The sequence below is a fragment of the Salarias fasciatus genome, chromosome 2, assembly GCF_902148845.1.
Source record: "Salarias fasciatus chromosome 2, fSalaFa1.1, whole genome shotgun sequence".
NCBI lineage: Eukaryota > Metazoa > Chordata > Actinopteri > Blenniiformes > Blenniidae > Salarias > Salarias fasciatus.
This window is the reverse complement of record NC_043746.1, coordinates 6,341,303-6,361,744: the sequence shown is the minus strand read 5'-3', so window position 1 is coordinate 6,361,744 and position 20,442 is coordinate 6,341,303. Positions and strand designations below refer to the sequence as shown.

At 42.0% G+C, this 20,442-nt stretch overlaps 1 protein-coding gene across 2 annotated transcripts; it reads right to left on the bottom strand.

Annotated features, from left to right (window-relative positions):
* Window positions 1–4,710: 4,710 nt before the first annotated feature.
* Window positions 4,711–20,427, bottom strand: LOC115402129 (uncharacterized). Of its 2 annotated transcripts, XM_030110581.1 has the most exons (3): window positions 20,328–20,427; window positions 6,827–7,006; window positions 4,711–6,403 (listed from the first exon to the last, which is right to left on the bottom strand). In XM_030110581.1, exons 1-3 carry the CDS (start codon window positions 20,354–20,356, stop codon window positions 5,632–5,634), a joined length of 981 nt encoding a protein of 326 aa, XP_029966441.1. In that variant the 5' UTR covers window positions 20,357–20,427; the 3' UTR covers window positions 4,711–5,631. The 2 variants fall into 2 exon arrangements, with proteins under 2 accessions (XP_029966441.1, XP_029966450.1); XM_030110590.1 differs by lacking the exons at window positions 6,827–7,006; window positions 20,328–20,427 and adding an exon at window positions 6,505–6,652.
* Window positions 20,428–20,442: the final 15 nt, after the last annotated feature.

Below are 20,442 nucleotides of genomic sequence, written 5' to 3'. Positions count from 1 at the left end.
ATGCACCACTGTGTGGAAAAATATAATTCTGCTTTTATTTACATTTGAACAAAAAGTGGCATGTCCACAATTATTCACACCCTTATCAATAATTAAAATAAAAGTCTTCATTAGCTGTGACGGCAATGAAACTCTTCCTATAATTACTGAGTGGCTTTTGCCATGTCTCCACTGGTATTTTTGACTATTCATTTTCAGCAATGAACTCCAAATGTTTTATTTTAAACATGTCCTCCATTTAGTCCTCATAACCTGTCCCTCTAAAGAGACACCTGTCTCCAGGGGACACTAACACTTGGATTTCAGAGTGTCCCCTCATTAGACCTGTGCACAAAATGCACCTGTGTTGTTTTGTGAGTGTTAATTTAAAAAGGTCTGTTTTTCCAGTCATATATTTAGTCATTTTAGTTTTATTAAAAGTAAAGTGGAAATCTCGTCTTTGTCATGTGATCTTGACAAGAATTTCATGTCTCGTCTCGTCTTGTCTCATGAGCTGAGTGTCTGAATAAAGTTCAAATTCTTATCTTTCTACCTTTTTAGTTATCTCTCAGTAGTTGAGACCATTGGTCATAAGGTTTCGCCAAACAAAGTGGAACACTTTGTCAGGACTGCTTTGAGAAGGTATAAATCTTATTTATCTGACCACGTTCTTCATGGTCATGTATCTGTAGTTGTAACTCTACAACATGCTAAAGTTTGGAGTGGAATCATATTTCGACAAATATACTTTACCATAAGCTTCTTTTAAGTTCATGTTAAGTTGTACTGAATTTTTGCCCATTACTTTGTGGATGATCTGAATTCCAAATGATACAAATCAATTAGTTGTCATTAAAGCCAATAAAGTTTGGGTGAATGCTGATTCTGTTCATCTGAAATAAAGTCACTTGATGATGGAGTCACAGAATGGCTGTCCACGTCTGCTCTTCTGTAGATCAATAAAGCCAGATTCATGTTGGCTCAAAGCCTCTCTGAGAAACTGGTACAAACATTTTCTACTTCTGCATGATTGTAATTCTTTATCGTGAAAGTCTGCAGGTGATTTAGCCAAGAGAAACCAGCATACTTCAGAGGTTCTGAGGTGAGAGAACAGTCTGAAAAGAAAATGAGAGACAACATTCACATGGCAACTAAATCAACAATCAATAGGAGAGAGCACAGACTGCAGCAGAAAGACAAGGTCAAGGATTTCAAACCGTATGAATGTATTGAAAGAGAGAGGATAAAGCATTGATTTCAGTCTCTCAGCAGTTTAAACAAGCAGCCCAATCACTGTTCCTCGGTTTCTTTTTGTTGGATTCATGTCAGTAAAACACAGTTTTCCTCCAATTACACCGAACGTTTACAGCCAAGAGCTCCATCATGTTTTAATGAAGTGGATGTTTGTGCCGCACTGGACCGACTCAGGCTTCAGTCTCTGAAAGGAAGGACATTTTTCTCTAGCTTCTTTATCATTTATCCTCCTTTAGATTTCAGTCTATGGCTCTAATACTCTGCTGATGCTGTGCAAAGCATCAACATTTTGATTAGTTCTGTATGAAGTTGACTCGGCTACACTTGTTCTTGTTGCAGTAATAACTGAGATTTTTATGAATTATCTTTTGTCTCTTTTCTGTCCTGTCTCTCAGCATCTCTCATGTAGGAGCTAGAAATTCCTGTTGTGTGGTTCCTGACCTGATTAGCCATTGCTTTGTTTGTTCCCATCCGTTGCTCTCTTTTCAGTTTTTTTCTCCCTCCCTGTCTTTACTATCTCCTGACCCGAAACGGTGGAGGCTGGAGGTGTTTTCCTGTCAACACTGGAGTTTTTTTCCTCTCCCTTCACTCATTCTTGCTCATGTGGGAAACGTTCCTGTCTCAGTCGGTTTGCTTCTCTGCTAGACTATGATAAAATGTCTTGACTTTTATGTTTTATGCTGGGAAAATGAACTTACAGGTTTCCTAGTACAAAAAAGGCAAGAATTTTTGAACACAAATGAAATCAATTAAAAGAAAAGGAACATTGTCATCCCCGTTTTTTTTAATATAATCATTTAAAAACCAGATTCAGTTGATGGATCAGCTGATCTATAACAACAGCCAGTAACCTTCAGATGTGATGAAGGCTGAGGCAGAGCGTTCACACTGGGCTGAACTCGCCTGGTTGGACTAATGAAATGACATGTGAGGTTTGACCGGAGAGCAGAAACATCCCCCAGTCCTCCGGCACGCCTTCCTCCTCGCTCTCTGTGTTTGGTGACGGTAACTAAGCTGTGCTGGCCCGGGCCGAGGCTTTGTGAGTCACACCAACCAGAACAAAGACCCCATTACTGCACCCGCGCTCCTCCACCCCCTCCCCGCCCTCCGCCTCCTCGCCTCTCCGACCCTTCTTGTCCCGCTCTCCTTTAATTCGATGATGAGTGTATTTCCTCTGCCTTCCTCCCCTCGCCCGCATCCATCCTCTCATTCACGGGCTGCAGGAGGGTTTAGGGGCAGCCCCGTCGTGCCACACATACCTCTGCCCTGACAACAGCGCCGGACAATGGCGGCGAGGCAGGACGACGCAGGAATCCCAAGCTTTATAGGCTTTATGGACTGATATTAACATGACTGCAGAGGGGCGTCCTGAGTGTTTACACCGGCCTTGACCTTCGCCCCTGCGATATAGCAATGAGCAAAGCCTGGGATCAATGGAGGGAAACTACAGCCGGGGCCGCGGCAGAAAGCTGTTTACCCCACAGCACTGATGGGTGCAGCTTGAGCAGCCATGGGTGAGCGCTGCTCTCCAGACGGGCTGACCAGACTGACCCCGGCCTGCTCGCAGCGCCGTGTTTATCTGTCGTGTAATGGGCCGGCCTTCCTCCTCTCACGGTACACAGCAACATGTCAGACATTTCATCAGGTCTTTTCCAAACTTGGTCTTCTTCAGAGTGAATTCAGATTAAACCTGGAGGAAAAAACAGAGCTCATTTCAGCACAATTACACCTCAGTGGTGCAACGCAGGAACATGACACTGCACTGAGAGACAATCAAGACACAAGGAGGCAAACGGATTGTCGTCATTATTACTGATTCAGTCATTAATAACAGGTGTTTCAGATTAAATTGTCATTGTTGTGCTATAGATTCAAACAATTAACTGAGAATGTGTAAAAAAAAACCAAATTAAATCCCTGTTGACATTGAATAAGTTCCTGCTATTTCAGTGATACTATCGGATCATATTACTGACTGATTAACTTTAACACGAGTTACTTTGAAAAGTAATTGGATACTTTCTTCTGATAAGAAGTAGAGGAGGGGTGCTTTCCATTGCTCAGGAACCAGTCATGCTCCTTTGTTTAAACCAGGGTTATGTGAAAGCGCTTTACAAATGAGAACAGTATGGAATGGTAAGCAGATTTTCTCCCATAAAACCTGTAGTGGCCTTAACATGGCCATAGGTGTGAGTTTGGGTGAGAGTGATAATTAGTTTCTGGGTTTTCTCTGATTATCACTGATGGTCATCGAAATGTAATTCCAATGCCCTCCAGCAGATGGTGCTGTTGGTCTTTATCCAGGTCAAAATAAAGAGTAGAGCAATGTTTTGAATTCATAAAGCATTGAGATGACATGAAGAGATTGCCCTTGTGCATTTTAAAGGCATCTTTATTATTAGAATCCGGATGTCCCTCCACTCACTATTTTTAAAATTCATTATGTTTGTTTTCCTCCGGTCCTTCCATGAAGAGGACGGACTGACCTTCAGTCTCTGAGGAGCACAAACAAAAGATTCTTCTTTATTGTTTTTCTAAAAGTGCGACCTTCTCCATTGTTTACCGGAGAGTGACGGTGTTGGAGCTGGAGTGCAGCATGTGAGGCTCCCACTGCCAAACAGAGAGCATCATGGGAAGGGAGCGGCCACCAGCCTCCCTCACAGCCTCCCCTGTCCTGTCTGCGCTTCCTTGGTTCTCCATCCTAATTGATTAGTTCCAGGAACGCTAGAGGCTGCACGCGCGCGCGCACACACACACACACACACACACACACACACAGCAGCCGCTCTGTGCTTCTCTCTGCTGGACACACTTCACACTGCAGGTATAAAATTATTTTAAATCTTTAACATTTAAAACACAGTTCCAAGGCTCCACAGTCGTTTTATTTCATCATGTTTTATTTATTTATTTATTTATTTACTTATTTATTTTTCTTCATTGAAGCACGTCATTAGGAAATGACCCTTGACCCCTGTGACCCCAGGGAAATGTTAACAATCACTGTGCTTGAGCTTTTTTTTTTAAAGTAGATAAGCTTCTGTGGTTTTCACGAGTTCGCTCACACAAACCCTGTTAATTTCAGCAGCCCTGAAGATCTTCAGGAAGAGCTTCCTTTTTTCTGCAGATATTTCACTCTTGTCATTTTTTTTTTCTTTAAGTCAGTTTTTTTTTTTTTTTGCCTGCAGTCTTTCAGTATTTCACAAGCTGGAACCGCTTCCTCACAGGAGGCTCAACCGTAGTTTCTGATGCAGATCGTGCAGAAGATAGCTGTTGTTTTTGTAAGTATCTGACCTGAAGTCAGGTTCATCTGCGTCATTCATCTGACCAGGTTTATTCAACTTTAACTCAAGTTTAAGTCCGGGGCAGAAGAGGTCAGAGGAGAGTTAATCGGGTGGAGAAAATACAACATAGCTTTATTATTTATAAACTTTTAAACCTTTTGACTTTTTTTTTTTACTGACTTTATACCTACTGCACTTTATTTTATTCTTCTGTGGCTGTGATAGCTGAGATGCTGCCAAACAGAATGTCCTTGGACTTTTTTTGTTTTTTAAATATAATGACAATAAAGGTTTTTACCATAATTTAGAGTAAGGCCAGGTGGAGGGATGGATGAAATCCTGAGGAGGGCATTAAAAACGAAAACACATTTATTACCCTGGAAGTGTTACTAATTCAAAAATTGTGCTTGTTCCGTGTTGCTCCTCTTCCACAGTACAAAAAGCACAAAGGCTTCATTTACCGGTTTGCCTCAGGACACACAAATGTCTTGTGTTTTTGGTACTTTTTAATGAATCTATGATACTTTATGAGACATCAGAGAGGGACGAACTCTCTGATTCCTCCCTTGCGGCGCCGACCCGGGTGACAGGATGAGAGCCTGTTTACAGTTTGAAGCAGATCAGAATCTTTCACTGTTAAAACAATTTTCTTTAAAGGACAATCACATGTAAACTGAGGAAACCTCTGGTCACAAATCCCTGCACACTGTCACATAATACCAGCTGCATCACAGAAAATCTTCACTGTTATTTTGTATTAATAATTTAACTGTTGACAACGAGAATCAGACTGCGGCTATATGTATTTCTATATGTTCATATTTTATACATTCATATTCATCCATCTTTAGAAAGAAAACACAATTCAACACAGTGGCTCAAAGCAATCTTCCGTCCTTGCCGTGGTGTGACAGTGACAGGAGGATGAATAACCCACAGTAGAGTGATTCACTCTCACCGCTCAGCATTTGCATGTTCTCCCTGTGCATATATGAGGTACCTCACAGTCGCCGTCTGTCGAATAACGATCGATGAGTTCAAGTTATGACATTAAAGAGTGGAAACACATCATTTACACTGATATTATTAAAATAAATAGATGATAAATAGCCTTTCAGTGAAACGAGCTCCTTCTCCTTTGTGGTTTGCTGTTGAAGACGGTGTAGTGCATCCAGGAGTTCACCGTCCATAACGTCCCCCTCAGGGTGAGGGAGAAAGCAGGGAGGGCCTGGGGCGTCACCGGGCCGAGGGAGCCGGTCTGAGGAGAGTTCTGCAGGACTGAAACTCCAGCCTGAGGTCTTGAGTCCTGCAGGAGTTCAGCCTGCAGCAAACACACCAGTTCAAGCAGCACCAGCATCCAGACCAGAGCGCAGCCCAGCTGCGCCCACTGGGACGTCCGGAGCCTGCGGGTCTGCTGCGGCCAGCGGGACACCAGCGTGGCCTCCAGGCCCAGCAGGCCCAGCAGGAGCAGCGAGGCCAGGTGGTGAGCGTCGGGCAGCTGCAGGCAGAGCGCGCTCACGGCCTCCCTCCACCGGCCCGGAGGCTCCCCCTCCGCCCGGGCGACCCAGCCGCCCAGATCCACCGCCAGCCGCAGCGCCCACCGCAGCGGCACCAGGCCGTCCGCCAGGGCCAGCTGGCCCAGCAGCACGGTGGACGGCTTGGTGGAAATGTGGGGGGAGCGGAGCAGCAGCAGAGCCCGCAGGCTGAAGGCACAGCCCACCAGCAGAGGGAGGTCGGCCACAGGCGGGCACAGCAACACCGTGGCCAGCTTCAGCAGGAGGAAGTGGCGCAGCCACCGTCTGGAGCCCTGCGGCCCTCCTTCCGGTACAGAACCAGGCCAGCACTGGAAACTCATCTCCCAGAAGGCCTTGAGAGCTGGATGCAGTCTGCACAGGGTCGAAGACAGAGGAGTTGGATCAGTTTAACTCTAAAACCTCGACTTTTTCCTCTATAACAGAAGTAATCTCTCACAAGCAGACACCCGTACTTTGCTTTTTCCTGAGGTTCAGTTTCCATTAATGCCGTCTTTGTTGTTCTGAAAAGCAGAAGTATTCTGCTGCTTGTTTTTTCTCAGGAACTCCGTTTGACTTTATGGCCTTTATGTCAATGATCGTGATTCCCAGCAGGTGATCAGATGACGGGTTTTTCTCTGGTTAGATGACTTGATACATACATTCAGAAGTGTGATTTTAGATCAGCACAGCTCAGCTTGTAGCATTCATTCACTTTCCCCAATATTAAACACAAACCCCCTCAAAATGTCCCATTTCATCACCAAGTTTTCAACAAATCACATTTCTCTCACTCACTTGTGACTGGAGGTCATGATCCCGTTCCACCTGGACATAAATGGCGGTCTTGATGTTTCTCCCAGCGTTTTGCACATCGTCCCGCCGCCACGAGGCTCTCTCCCAAGTGTGCGAGCATCCCGTTGACTCTCCTTTATCCCTGCTGGCTGCCAGCTCAGCACCTCCGGTGTCATCACGTCTCTGGAGAAAAGCCATCTGACTCACAGGATCTGAGCCTCAGGGGTTTCCTTGCAACACTGACATCAGTGAAGACCTGTACGAATGTTATTTTCTTGACACAAAGCCAAATAAGGAGCTTTTAGGAAAGAGACAAGAATTAAAATTGAAATTCCAAATTGTCCCTGTAAGATGACCAGATAAGCCTCCAGGAACCTTTCCTACTGATATTAAAGCCTATCGACACACACCAGATAAAGCATAGCAGCCCGCATGAGTTGGTAGATTTATATGAATGTTGTTTTAATGCGGGCGTGGTGAGACAAGCCGACATATCTTCAACAGTCAGGGAGTGTTTCCTCTATCATCTGCTTCAAGATGACTAGTATGACAAGTATGTGCAAACGTTTTCCTCACCCATGGTCCCTGTTTTCTTTAAGAGATAAGAAAAATGTGCCACATTTTACCAGTAAAATTGATCTTGACAGAGCGCGATGGGCTGAGTAATCATTTGTGTGATGGCGGACGGGGAACAGGTGGTTTCTACTTGTGCATAACACACGTGACGCGTGACACACACGACCTCAACACCCGGCGCATGAGTGAGTGTGTCACCCTCCACGAGTGTTTACGTCTGAGAGCCGTTGCCAACACTAACAAAGAGATGTTTACGGTCCATATTTAGCCGGAGTGGAGACAGAAACAAAGGAGGGTCCAACGTAACAGCGAGGCCTGGAAGTCTTCACCGAGACGCTGGCGTTTCCTAAAGCTGTCAGAACTGTTGCAGCTTCAGCTGTCCGAGCTGGATAAAGCCGTTTCAGATATTCAGGTCACTGGGTCTCATGATGACTCTCATAAATGTAGCCGTGTACTTCTGATGTTTAAAAGTCATGTTGCAGACGTAGCTTCTTTATTTTCATGGTTATTGCAAACTCACACGGATTGCTGCTGTTCCTCCAAATACATCCAGTTTCTGCAGTCCCGGTTCTCACAGCTGGAAGTCAACTTCACACAACCTGAAAAGCTTTGTCTGCGTCACTTGTTTCTCATCCCATTTGTCAAATTAACTTATTTGATTTGCTTTAAATTGAGTGTAAACTGAATGTCAGTGTGATGAAGTTACTCTATGAAAGCGGTGTTGCTCTCATGAAAAACGAATTGAACTGGTGCTTTTTTTTTCCTATTTAAATGAGAAAAAATGTTTCTGTGAAATGAATTACCTACACATTAACGAAAAAAAAAAAGAACCCCTACAAACTTGGACTTTATTCCTTCGGCTGTTGTTTTGATGACTGGAAATGTTAAAATCATGAAGTAAGTTGTCAAACTGTCACATTTTGACGTGTGTGAAAACATTTCAAAGCAGGATTTCGATCTGCAGATCTTTCCAGGAAATCTGTGTCAGACTGTAACCAGAAACAACATCACACACACACACACACACACACACACACACACACACACACACACACACACACACACACACACACACACACACACACACACACACACGGAAAAACACTTCAGCCAACACAAACTGCTGAGGGGATATTTATAGACGGTGACACTCATTTTTCTGTGGAGCGTGAATGATCCAGTCATTTCAGAGGCACCGTCTCGATGTGTCGTTTCACTGTGAACTCAGACGACGCGTCGCTCTGCCTCGAGTCGACAGTTTCACCTCCACCAGCAGTGACGTGTTGCTTCTCATTCATTTTACGGCTTCAGACAATAAAAATAGTCCCAACAAGTCTTCAGAAGGAAAAAGAAGCTTGACTGGCTGTGTGATGTGGGAGTCCCTGAGGGCCTCTCTGGCCTGCTTCTGGTCTTCTCAGGGGTCAGAGGTCATATATGCATGATCACTGTCACATTTGCATGATCACACTGATCTTTGATCACTCTTCATATTCTGCATGTGGACTCGGTCACCTTGTTTTCTTTTGGTGGGTTAGACTAATGGTTTTCTGTAGTAGGTCCTCTCCTGATGCTCTTGTGTAATTTGACACCTGGATCCTCAGCTTCACGCCCCAGTTCACTACCAGCTCTATTTTCCAACAAAAGTCTGTAGGAGGCCCTCTGTCATATCTTTATGTAGGTGCAGTAGCCGATCGTGTCAATATTGGTGTCTTTCCAAGATGGCGGCGCCCTGTAAACCGCGGCAGCTCTGAGCGGCAGCGGCAGCTCTGAGTGAGAAAAACCTTAGTTTTTGTTTAAAATCTAAGGAAGAAAATCAAAAGAAGCACGGGAAAAATTGGCGATGCCCCCGAAGAAAGCAACGACCGATGGCAAGATGGAGAACGACTTGGAGGAAATCCGTAAGTCGCTCAGCCATATGTCTGGGGAGCTGGCCCAAGTAACTCAACAGCTGACGAAACTAACGCAACTTGTAGAAGAAGTAAGACGACTGAAAGACACGATCAGAGAAAAAGACAAAATCATCAATGAACTGGAGAGCAGAATTGACAACTTGGAACAATATACACGAATGGATGACGTAATTATTTCTGGCCTGACCACTAAGCCGCACACCTATGCTAAAGCTGTTGCGGGTGGAGGAAATGTGAGTGAGGACGCAGAGGCCGAAGACTTGCAAACGCTGGAGGGAGTGCTGCATTTTTTGGAAGAGAAGGACATACATCTGGACCCGACTACCATCTCGGCATGCCACACTCTTCCGCGCAAGGATAAGTCTAAGCCTGCAATTATCATACGCTTTGTGAATCGAAAAAATAAAACAGATCTGTTGCGACAAGGAAAGAAGTTGCGAGGAACAGCAGCGTATTTGAATGAGCATCTCACTAAGAAAACGGCTGAGATTGCAAGAGAAGCCCGCTTCTTGAAGAAAAACGGATGGATTAAAGCTACCTGGACCAGGAATTGTAAGGTATTTATTCAGCGCAATGGGTCAACACCAGAACAAGCCAAAGTCATATTGGTAAGAGAACTTAAAGAACTTGAGCAATTTAGATAATGTTGCTCATTCCACTGGGTATTCTTGATACATACTTGATACATGTGTTACATACTATGGGAGTGACTGTGGTTTTGCGCATATGGGACAGACGGGAGGCGCTTTGGAGGATTAAGTTAAAGCGAACAATGGGATGGATTAATGTTTGAGTTTTCTGGTTGGACCGTGGACAGACTGTGGAGTCTGGGGACATCTTTTGTTAACCTTTTGAGGAGTCAAATGCCTGTTTTTTTCTTTGCTGATGGAGTTTGGAGACATTTTGTTATTTTTTTTCTTTCAACTTTTGACAGAGATTTTCTTCGGTTGTGTTCAAGATAATCAGTGGAGGAGTCATCAAGCGGATATGGACAAGGAGGACATTTGGTGGACTTTGGACTGGAGACTGAGGGCACCTCTTGACAAGGGGACCTATATGACTTGGGACTGTGTGGGTCATGACATGACCCTTAGTGTTGTGTGTGTTTTTGGCTGTGTGCTTGGAAAGTGTGTGTCCAACGTGTGTGTGCTTGATGTTTGTGTGTTCTTTGTGTGTGCTGTGATGGTGTGTTCTGTGAGTGTGAGTGGACAGTGTCTTATGTTCTGTTGTATGTATTGCTGTGTTAGCTGCGTGTGTGTATATGAACTGTAACGTTGATATTTATGTTAAGTGAGGATGAAATAAATGAATACTGATAATTAAAGCCGCAAGCGGCATTGATCGGGACCGAGCCTCCCCGCCGGCCAGCGACTGAGACGTCCACCCACTAACATGAAGCTTTTAGAATCTGTCTTCCATTAACACAGAGTTGTTGGCATCTCCCATCCACTAACATGGATTAGTTAGCATCTCCCATCCACTAACATGGAGTAGTTAGCATGTCCCATCCACTAACATGGAGTAGTTAGCATGTCCCATCCACTAACATGGAGTAGTTAGCATCTCCCATCCACTAATATGGAGTAGTTAGCATCTCCCATCTACTAACATGGAGCAGTTAGCATGTCCCATCCACTAACATGTAGCTGTTAGCATCTACCACCCACTAACATGGAGCTGTTAGCATCTCCCATCCACTAACATTGAGTTGTTAGCATCTCCCATCCACTAACATGGAGTAGTTAGCATCTCCCATCCACTAACATGGAGTAGTTAGCATCTCCCATCCACTAACATGGAGTAGTTAGCATCTCCCATCCACTAACATCAAGCCGTTAGCATCTCCCATCAACTAACATGGAGTAGTTAGCATCTTGCATCCACTAACATGGAGTAGTTAGCATCTCCCATCCACTAACATGGAGTAGTTAGCATCTCCCATCCACTAACATGGAGTAGTTAGCATGTCCCATCCACTAACATGTAGCTGTTAGCATCTACCACCCACTAACATGGAGCTGTTAGCATCTCCCATCCACTAACATGGAGTTGTTTGCATCTCCCATCCACCAACATGGAGTAGTTAGCATCTCCCATCCACTAACATGGAGTAGTTAGCATCCCCCATCCACTAACATGGAGTAGTTAGCATCCCCATCCACTAACATGGAGTAGTTAGCATCTCCCATCCACCAACATGGAGTAGTTAGCATCTCCCATCCACTAACATGGAGTAGTTAGCATCTCCCATCCACTAACATGGAGTAGTTAGCATCCCGCATCCACTAACATGGAGTAGTTAGCATCTTGCATCCACTAACATGGAGTAGTTAACATTTCCCATCCACTAACATGGAGCTGTTAGCATCTCCCATCCACTAACATGAAGTAGTTAGCATCTCCCATCCACTAACATGGAGTTGTTAGCATTTTCCATCCACTAACATGGAGTAGTTAGCTTCTCCCATCTGCTTTTGAGAGTCACTGAATGAAGGCAATCAGTGGCAGAGTTTGATTGACAGCTGCTGTCAGCTGTGTAACTGCAATGCATGCCCATATATGGTAATGTGAGTTAGAGTGGAGAGAGGAGAAAATAAAAGTCTTTTTAGGGGAAACAACTGCTCCTTGTTCCTTTGCTGTTTGGCAAAACTGAACAAAAAATATCACGTTTGATAGGAAAATTTGTTGTCTTTCAGTTGGTGAGGCTTTCAGAGAAGTCAGACTTTTAGTTTGGACTGTAGAGGCCTCAGTTTGTTGGAAGCGCGAGATTTTTCCCCATCCAGCTCCATTATACCTGAGAGCAAAAAAAATGCAGAGCGCACACCTTTTCTTACCTGTGAAAACATACATATAACATGATATTTTCCCCACTTATGTTACATCATCTTGTTCGGGAGAACCTGCTGGAACTTTGCGTGAGCTCGGTTTGTTGATAGGAGTTACGGTTTAGCCGCAGTCGCCACTTGTTCGAGGTGCTGAAAAAAGGCGACTTTTTTCCTTTTTTCCCCATTATAACGGATGAGGGCCGGAGCAAGGCAGGATTTCAGACTTCCAACTTTGAACGCTAATAAAATCCACACCGTGGGACTTTTGACAAAGTTGTTCACAACTTTTGTAGAGAAATTTGTCCTCTTTCACGTCGCGTGACTCTTATGTCTGTACGAAAAACGGTCTCTGAGGAGATAATTTTTTCGTGAGGTGTGATTTTGATCAAAATTTTACTTTGAAAGGGAAATAGCGGACTTCCTGTTGGATTTAGGTCAGGGGTGTCAGCGCGTGAAATGTAGATCTCGATGAGACGAACGCGTGAGTGTTGGTTTGATCTTGCTACGACATTCCTGCGGGCCGTAGCGACTGTTTTAGATGTTTTTTGGGATCTAGGTGGCGCTAGAGAGCAGATGTTGTTTTTTTTTCCAATTTATCAAATTTTTCGCCGGTCATGATGTGCGTGCCAAATTTGGTGAGTTTTCGTGCATGTTTAGGGGGTCAAATTTGCGTTTACTTGGTAGGTCAGTATAATAACAAGCGGCATTGGTCGGGACCGAGCCTCCCGGCCGGCCCGCTACTGAGACGTCCACCCATGAACATGCAAGTTGTTAGCATCTCCCTTCGTCTAACATGTAGCTGTTAGCGTCTGTCATCCACTAACATGTAGCTGTTAGCATCTCCCATCCACTAATATGTAGCTGTTAGCATCTACCACCCACTAACATGGAGCTGTTAGCATCTCCCATCCACTAACATGGAGTAGTTAGCATCTCCCATCCACTAACATTGAGTAGTTAGCATCTCCCATCCACTAACATGGAGTAGTTAGCATCTCCCATCCACTAACATTGAGTCGTTAGCATCTCCCATCCACGAACATGGAGTAGTTAGCATCTCCCATCCACTAACATGGAGTAGTTAGCATCTCCCATCCACTAACATTGAGTAGTTAGCATCTCCTATCCACTAACATGGAATTGTCAGCATCTCCCATCCACTAACATGGAATTGATAGCATCTCCCATCCACTAACATGGAGTAGTTAGCATCTCCCGTCCACTAACATGGAGCTGTTAGCATCTGTCATCCACTAAGATGGAGTTGTTAGCATGTCCCATCCACTAACATGGAGTAGTTAGCATCTCCCATCCACTAACATGGAGTAGCTAGCATCTCCCATCCACTAACATGGAGTTCTTAGCATCTCCCATCCACTAACATGGAGCAGTTAGCATCTCCCATCCACTAACATGGAGCTCTTAGCATCTCCCATTCACTAATAGTGAGTTGTTAGCATCTCCCATCTACTAACATGGAATTGTTAGCATCTCCCATCCACTAACATGGAGCTCTTAGCATCTGTCTTCCACTAACATGGAGTAGTTAGCATCTCCAATCCACTAACATGGAGTAGTTAGCATGTCTCATCCACTAACATGGAGTAGTGAGCATCTCCCATCCACTAACATGGAGTTCTCAGCATTTCCCACCCACTAACATGGAGCTCTTAGCATCTGTCTTCCACTAACATGGAGTAGTTAGCATCTCCCATCCACTAACATGGAGCTGTTAGCTTCTCCCATCTGCTTTTGAGAGTGACTGAATGAAGGCACTGAGTGTCAGAGTTTGATTGACAGCTGCTGTCAGCTGTGTAACTGCACTGTATGCCCATATATGGTCATTTCAGTTAGAGTGGAGAGAGGCGAAAATAAAAGTTTCTGTTTGGGAAACAACTGGTCCTTGTTCCTTTGCTGTTTGGCATAACTGAACAAAAAATATCTCGTTTGATAGGAAAATTTGTTGTCTTTCACTTGGTGAGGCTTTCAGAGCAGTCACACTTTTAGTTTGGACCCCAGAGGCCTCAGCTTGTGAGAAGCGCAAGATTTTTCCCCATCCGGCTCCATTATAACTGAGAGGCAAAAAAATGCAGAGCGCACACCTTTTCTTACCTGTGAAAACATACATATAACATGGTATTTTCCCCACTTATGTTACATCATCTTGTTCGGGAGAACCTGCTGCAACTTTGCGTGTGCTCGGTTTGTTGATAGGAGTCACGGTTTAGCCGCAGTCGCCACTTGTTCGAGGTGCTGAAAAAAGGCGACCTTTTTCCTTTTTCCCCCATTATAATGGATGAGGGCCGGAGCAAGGCAGGATTTCAGACTTCCAAATTTGAACGCTAATAAAATCCACACCGTTAGACTTTTGACAAAGTTGTTCACAACTTTTGTAGAGAAAATTGTCCTCTTTCACGTCGCGTGACTCTTATGTTTGTACGACAAACGGTCTCGGAGGAGATAATTTTTACGTGAGGAGTGATTTTGAGCAAAATTTTACTTTGAAAGGGAAATAACCGACTTCCTGTTGGATTTAGATCAGGGGTGTCAGCGCGTGAAATGTAGATCTCAATGAGACGAACGCGTCAACGTTGGTTTGATCTCTCTACGACATTCCTGCGGGCCGTAGCGACTGTTTTAGACGTTTTTTGGGATCTAGGTGGCGCTAGAGAGCAGATGTTGTTTTTTTTTCCATTTTATAAAATTTTTCGCCGGTCATGATGTGCGTGCCAAATTTGGTGAGTTTTCGTGCATGTTTAAGGGGTCAAATTCGCGTTTACTTGGGCGTAAGTATAATAATAGAGGAGGAGGAGAACGACAAACGAACGAATAACAATAGAGACCTTGCCCTACGGGCAAGGTGGCCTGCGGCCACCTTGCCCTCCGGGGCTCGGTCCCTAATGAAGAAGAAGAAGGAGAAACGAACGAATAACAATAGAGACCTTGCCCTACGGGCAAGGTGGCCTGCGGCCACCTTGCCCTCCGGGGCTCGGTCCCTAATGATGATTTTGGAGATATAGAAGATGATAATAGCAGGGGACACTTGAATGTGCATGATTCCGTTGATTATAAAAGTAATGAGTTTGGTTATGATTTCGATCCAGATGAACATTTGTTTAATAATATAACTACTGATTGTGAATATTATAGTGATGAAAAATGTGAGTGTATTGATAAGAATGGAGCCTTCAGTATAATACATTTCAACAAGTAGGAGTCTGTACAAAAACTATAATAATATTAAAGAGTACCTTAATAAATTTGAAAAGTTCAGTGTCATTGCAGTGTCGGAAACTTGGCGAGACGAAGAGAGGTGTTGTGAAGTACAAATGGATGGATATGAGATGTTTACTACTAACAGGATTAATAAAAGAGGTGGGGGTGTTGCATTATACGTAGATGCTAGCTTGAGATGTAAGAAAATTGACTGTAAATCAGTTACTATCGACGGGGTTTTGGAATGCCTGACAGTGGAAATTTTGTTGGGGACATCAACAAATATAATTGTAAGCTGTCTGTATAGAACACCTGGATCACCTTTGGATAGTTTCAATCAAAACATTGATAGCCTGTTCAGTAATATAAACAAGATCCTTATTGTGTGCGGTGATTTTAATATTAACCTTTTAAACCCACAGAAAAATACTAAAACTACAGATTTTATTACTGCTATGTATAGTAACACTCTTTTTCCGCTTATTGCTCAACCAACAAGAATCACAGCGGACACTTCTACATTAATAGATAATATATTTACTAACCAACTGGGCAGTCAAATTACTGCTGGATTACTTATCAGCGACATCAGTGACCATCTTCCTATTTTTAGTATTTTTCATAAATTTAAATGTAATATACCTAAAACTGATCAATGCAAATTCTTTAGAGTCCGAACACCTGAAGCTATTGCGTCTTTCAAATCTGACCTGTGTGCTCAGACTTGGGAGGAGGTATATGCAACGTCTGACCCAGATAAGGCCTATAATGCTTTTTTAGCTACTGTGGTTCAGTTATATGACAAGCATTGTCCACTTAAAAAACATTATTTTAAAGAAATAAGCAGACAAGCTAAGCCATGGATTACGAGGAGTACAGCAAAATCATGCAAGAAGAAACAATATCTTTATAAATTATATTTTAAAAAAATAGGACCCAACAAAGTGAAGAAAGATATAAGAAATATAAAAACAAGCTGATACAAATTATACGACTTAATAAAAGAACTTATTATCATGATCTGTTGGTACAGCATAGAAATAATATTCAAGGCACCTGGAAAGTACTGAATAGCATCATTAGGAATAGGAAAACAAATGAATATCCTAAATATTTTACAGAGGACAATCACACTATTAACGAAACTAAAGAAAAAGCTAATGCATTCAATAAATTCTTTGTCTCTGTTGGCCCCACTTTAGCCAATAAAATTGCACAACCAAGTGATATAAATCAGATAGACGTTAGACTTATTGAAAACAATCCAAATTCATTTTTTTTAAAAGGTGTGAATGAGAATGAAATTATTGAAATTGTTAGTTTGTTTAAGAACAAAAGATCCACTGATGGTTTTAATATAGATATGGTCCTTATAAAAGACATTATTAACTGTATAGTTACACCATTTGCATACATTTGTAGTCTTTCTTTTATAACTGGTATCTTTCCAAATAAGATGAAATTAGCTAAAGTAATACCCATTTTTAAAAGTGGTGATAAGCATCAATTCACAAATTACAGACCGGTTTCAATACTACCGCAATTTTCAAAGATTTTAGAAAAATTATTTGTCAGACGATTAGATAACTTTGTAGATAAACATAATTTGTTAGTTGAACATCAATATGGGTTTAGATCAAATAGGTCAACATCAATGGCAGTCATGGAACTGGTGGAGGCGATATCAACTTCAGCAGATAAAAAAGAGTACACTGTGGGAGTTTTTATCGACTTAAGTAAGGCCTTTGATACAATAGACCAGTCACTGCTGTTAAATAAAATGGAAAGGTATGGGATTAGGGGAATAGCACATACTTGGATTAAAAGTTATCTTAGTAACAGAGATCAGTATGTGCATTTGAATAACGTGAACTCAGACAGGACAAATATAACATTTGGTGTCCCACAGGGATCTGTCTTGGGACCCAAATTGTTTATTATGTACATAAACGATTTGTGCAAAGTTTTGAAAAAAATGCACTGTATCCTGTTTGCTGATGATACCAGTCTGTATTGTTCCGGACAAGATCTTGAGCAACTTTTGGATACAGTGGGAACTGAAGTCAGATCACTAAAAAAGTGGTTTGATGCAAATAAACTCTCAATAAATTTGAATAAGACTAAATATATTATCTTTGGAAATAGGAAAGCTAATACACAAAGTCAAATAATAATCGGTGAAGTAGTAATTGAAAGGGTCTTTGCCACAAAGTTTCTGGGAATTATTATTGATGAAAAACTTAATTGGAAATTGCACATTAATCACTTAAAAACTAAATTATCAAAAATTATTGCTGTATCATATAAAATTAAAACCTCTGTAAATCAAAATGCACTCCATATCTTGTATAGTTCGCTCATACTCCCATACCTTAATTACTGTGTGGAAATATGGGGGAATAACTATAAATCAAACATTCAACCGATTTTCCTGTTACAAAAGAAAGCTATCAGAGTTGTTAATTATGCTAATTACTATGCCCCTACAAATCCACTGTTTATCAAACAGAATATTTTAAAATTTCATGACCTTGTTGATTTAAACACAGCAGTTGTGATGTATAAAGCTCACAACTTAAAGCTTCCATACTGTATCCAAGAACTGTTCAAACCGAAAGAATACAGATATAGTCTTAGAGGACCTGGTAACTTCTATAAAGCCAAAGTCAGGACAAATTTGAAAAGTAGATGCACTTCTGTGCGTGGGGTTGATCTATGGAAAAACTTGGATGGACAACTTAAAAGGCTCCAAAACTATTAATGCATTTTAAAAAAAAAGCTTCAAATGAAGAATTATTGAAAATTATAAAGTGCTCGAGTAGAGTGGATTAGCTTTCTAATGAAGAATAAGTAAATTATATTGCGTCATGTTATTTCATTATTACTGTATCAGTCACTTTATCATTGCTGTTATAATTTGTTTTATAATGTTGTTTCTGCAGTGTATAAAACTGGTGATTGAATGACAGTTTATTGTATGTGCCATCTTCAATTTTGTTGGAATTTAATGGGGGATAGGCAATTATAAGTTTAAACTTCAGCCTAATCCCTTTCGGTCAGTATATATGTATGTGTATGTAATTATGTACATATGTGTATGTGTGTGGATGTACTTGTATATGTATATATAGATATATTACATTTGAATGTGCAGTGACCGGAAAATTAAAACTAACTAACTAAAAAAATATTAATTAAAAGACCGTCATATCTTTGTTGTCTCCATTCTTTTTTTTTTTTTTTTTTTTTTGCTTGTCTGTTCACTTGTTTGTATTCAGTTTCTGTCTCTTTACCTGTCTTTCTGTCCCCCTGTCAGGTCCAGCAATATCATGTATCAGTACTCAAAATAAATAAAATAAAAGCGTGTTGAAGCTCCCCTTGGAAGAGCAAGTCCGTCGGGAACGTAACAGCAGCTAGACCTCCATTCTGCTGCGTCCATGCTGGACAGGTTAAGAAAAAAGAAGAAGAAGAAGAAGAATAGTGATGTTAAATGTCTACTTGTTGGTTCTGGGCCACACCACAAACAAACTGCTGAGAGAGGAAGTGCATTTTCTTGAAAAAGCTGTCAGTTGGATGCATGTGCACGTTTGGCTGCAAGCTTTGAATAAACCTGGTTACAATGAAGCTGATAGAAGTAAAACAGGCCTGAATTCACTCATTTAGTCTGAATTTAGTCAAATCAGGAAAGACTGCTGCTGATCTTACACAAGTTCAAGTGGGACACTTTGAGAAATAAAGTGCAGTGGCACTGCTTTTTGCAATCGCAGCTTTCAGGATGTCTCAAGCAATATCTGTACATCAGTCAGTCAGCAGGTTGGAAACCACAAGGTTTGGTTTGCACTACTTTTCTAGCTTTGTTCATTTTTGTTGAAAACATAATCAGGCTGGTATTGCTCAAGCTGACCTACATGAACATGGCAGAGGAGAAAAACAGCTAAAATGCTGACTTTACGGGGATCTAAGTGTTGTCAGAGTCAAATATGAGGAGCGCTTCACACAGCCTTCTTTTCATCTCGGCTCCTAAAACTTGCTTAATCATCAGATGGATTGAATGTCAGTAATCGAGACGAAAGATGAGCTTCTTTCCAGTAAAATAAAAACCTGCAATTCAACCTTTTATTGTGAAATATTTGGCCATTTTTTATAAGATCTTGTTTCTGCAAAGTTTGCAGTTCGGAGGAAATAATGAAACAGCTTTGCTCAACACTCATGACACTGCTGTATTTTGACCTTTTGATCTTCATTTTATGCATGCACTTTACTTGAAATGGGGAGTTTTACACGTATTGACAGATTTTCCAGATACGAAGGTGTGTGATAGCGTTTGTAAGGCCTGATCTTGATTTGCATTCAATGCCAGGGTTAAATCTGCAGAGCCCTGTGAAGGGTTAACTGATGAAGACGAGTTCTGGATAAAGAGGAGCGGCTTGCTCTCGTCACTTCCATGAAAGGAGAAGGGCTGCTTCAAAAGCAGAGGAGCAGCTGGGCCACGGTCAAACACGCAGGCCGCCTGTAAACAAACTCAAACATGCTCACGTATTTCCTCCTGAAGTAACTCCACCAGCACGTCTTTCCCATGAACTATCACCACTGTGGATTTGAAGTGCTGAGAAAGAACACCATGTTGTTTAGTCACTGTCACTTGTTTTGGCTTTTTACTTGTAATTCTAGGTTAACAAACTGTAAATATTAAGATAATGTGGAAAGTGACTCTCAGAGACTAGGAGAACAACTCCACATCTTAAAAGGGCAGCACTGGTCAAAGAGTGTCATTATAACATCTAAATTTAAACTTTCAAGTTCTCCCTTGTTGTAGCACAGAATATACATGATGGAAATTTCTATATTTCCACAAAAGCAAATAATTACTGCTGGATAATGAGTGTGGTTTCAACATAAAAACTACTGTCACAATTCCTTCTGATGAAAAATACTGTGAAATGTCAAGAAAATGTCTGCAGTTACACTATACCGTACATGTTTGGACATAGAAGAAGAAATCCCATGCATGCATAGGGAGAACATGCAAACTCTGTGAAAGCTCTTCAAGCAAGAACTCCAGGCAGGGATCTTCTCTCTGTGAGGGGAGAGT

Coding starts and splice junctions, on each gene's coding strand:
- LOC115402129 (XM_030110581.1), bottom strand. CDS start 20,356: ATGGGATTTCTTCTTCTATGTCCAAACAT. Junction 7,007..20,327: donor CTTCTTCTATGTCCAAACAT/GTACGGTATAGT, acceptor GCTTTTCTCCAG/AGACGTGATGACACCGGAGG. Junction 6,404..6,826: donor ATCATGACCTCCAGTCACAA/GTGAGTGAGAGA, acceptor GACCCTGTGCAG/ACTGCATCCAGCTCTCAAGG.